The sequence below is a fragment of the Poecilia formosa genome, unplaced genomic scaffold (genome assembly GCF_000485575.1).
Source record: "Poecilia formosa unplaced genomic scaffold, Poecilia_formosa-5.1.2 Scaffold439, whole genome shotgun sequence".
Classification (NCBI taxonomy): Eukaryota; Metazoa; Chordata; class Actinopteri; order Cyprinodontiformes; family Poeciliidae; genus Poecilia; species Poecilia formosa.
In genome coordinates this window covers 307,645-308,976 of record NW_006800378.1, presented here as the reverse complement: position 1 = coordinate 308,976, position 1,332 = coordinate 307,645, and the positions used below count along the sequence as shown (strand labels likewise).

Genomic DNA, 1,332 nt, shown 5'->3' with positions numbered 1-1,332 from the left:
GGCGTATCATGTTTTTGTTCTGCGCCAACACCGGAGTAACGGGATTTTGCCCCGCTCGGTTATTGCGCTGTGGTTCAAAGAGGCGCATCAAGAGACACAATTTCATACTGTAAAGCGGTAAAAAGAAAAAGAAAAGTGTGTTCGTTTCTTTACACTTGCGTTGGGTTGTCGCCCTTTGCGCGCTGGGGGTGGGAGAGGGTTGGGGGGTTATAGACGCATTTTACGCACGAACAGCAGCCCTGCTGGAAACTGCGTGTCCATTAGACACGCGCGCGCACACAAATGCGCACACCCATTGGTCCAGCAGCAACAGGCTGGAAGAGTTTTAAAGCGTCAACAAAGCTTGGAATCGGCACAAAAAGGGCAACTAAGCCTCATCTTACACTCTTTCTTCTCTCTCTACTTTTTTTTTTATATGTTCTTACCTTACAATGATGTACATGACCAGCACGTTTCCCACCAGCCCCACCATGCAAACTATGGAGTAAACAGCGGTGATTATGATAGCGATGATGACGGGGTTGGCGTCTCCGTCCTCCAGGCTCCGGGTCACACCGTCGTACCCGCTCCCGTCGCCGCCGCATCGCATCTCCGGGAAGCTGCCGTTGTCGGTGAAGTTCCGGCAGATGCTGCTGTTCTGACCGATCAACTGGAGCTGGCTCCGGAGGTCTGAGCTGTTAGCGGCGCTCTCCATGGCCCTTTGCCCTCCCCTCTGTTTAAGTGCTTCTAACTACGGCTGCCCGTCCGCGGACTCGGAGGCTGCGTGAGGTGTTCGCTTGTGCCGTGTGGTGCGCTCCGCACGCAGGACAAGTCTGAGCCGCGCCGCGACGTGCTGTAGAAATGCGCTGAGAAGGTAGAGAGGGGTGAGTTCACTGACGACCCTCTCGTGGCACCGTAACGCCGCGTGGGAGCAGACAGGAAGCGTGGAAGTGAATAAATTTTCGCTCTTGCTTTATTTTTCCAAGCGCCGCGTCTCTCCGCACCATCCTCCTCAGTTCATGTTCCTCTTGTAGCTCACAAATCAGGACTTCATTGGTTCCTCCTCTCTCTTCCCGACCTGAACGTCTTTCCCCCCCCTTTCTCCTCTCACTATGCTTGCATCCTACCTTCTCTCTTCTCTATTTTCTACTCAGATCATAATTTTTTTTTTCCCCCTTTCATTCCCAAACCCCCTTATAGCTTCCAGTCAACCTATTTGGAGGTTGATCGCAACTCGGAATATATTCAAAAAGTTATTTTTGCTTCAACTAGTTAGTTCAGAAAGTGAAACATGTGGCATAAATTCACTAAACATATAGTCTGAAATGCATTTCAGTTGCTTTTTATTTCTGT

The 1,332-nt window shown here is 50.7% G+C and overlaps 1 protein-coding gene across 3 annotated transcripts in view; it reads right to left on the bottom strand.

Annotated features, from left to right (window-relative positions):
* oprm1 (opioid receptor, mu 1) overlaps nt 1-1,117 on the bottom strand; it is a 28,899-nt gene extending 27,782 nt beyond the window's left edge. The window contains exons 1-2 of one of the 3 annotated variants that reach the window (XM_016663728.1): nt 681-1,113; nt 426-638 (exon numbers count right to left, since the gene is read on the bottom strand). In XM_016663728.1, coding sequence (XP_016519214.1) covers nt 426-638; nt 681-694 — 227 coding nt within the window. In that variant the 5' untranslated portion in view covers nt 695-1,113. Of the gene's footprint in view, nt 1-425 lie in introns of all 3 variants that reach the window. The other 2 variants (XM_007577394.2, XM_016663729.1) reach the window with 2 other exon arrangements.
* Nucleotides 1,118-1,332: the final 215 nt, after the last annotated feature.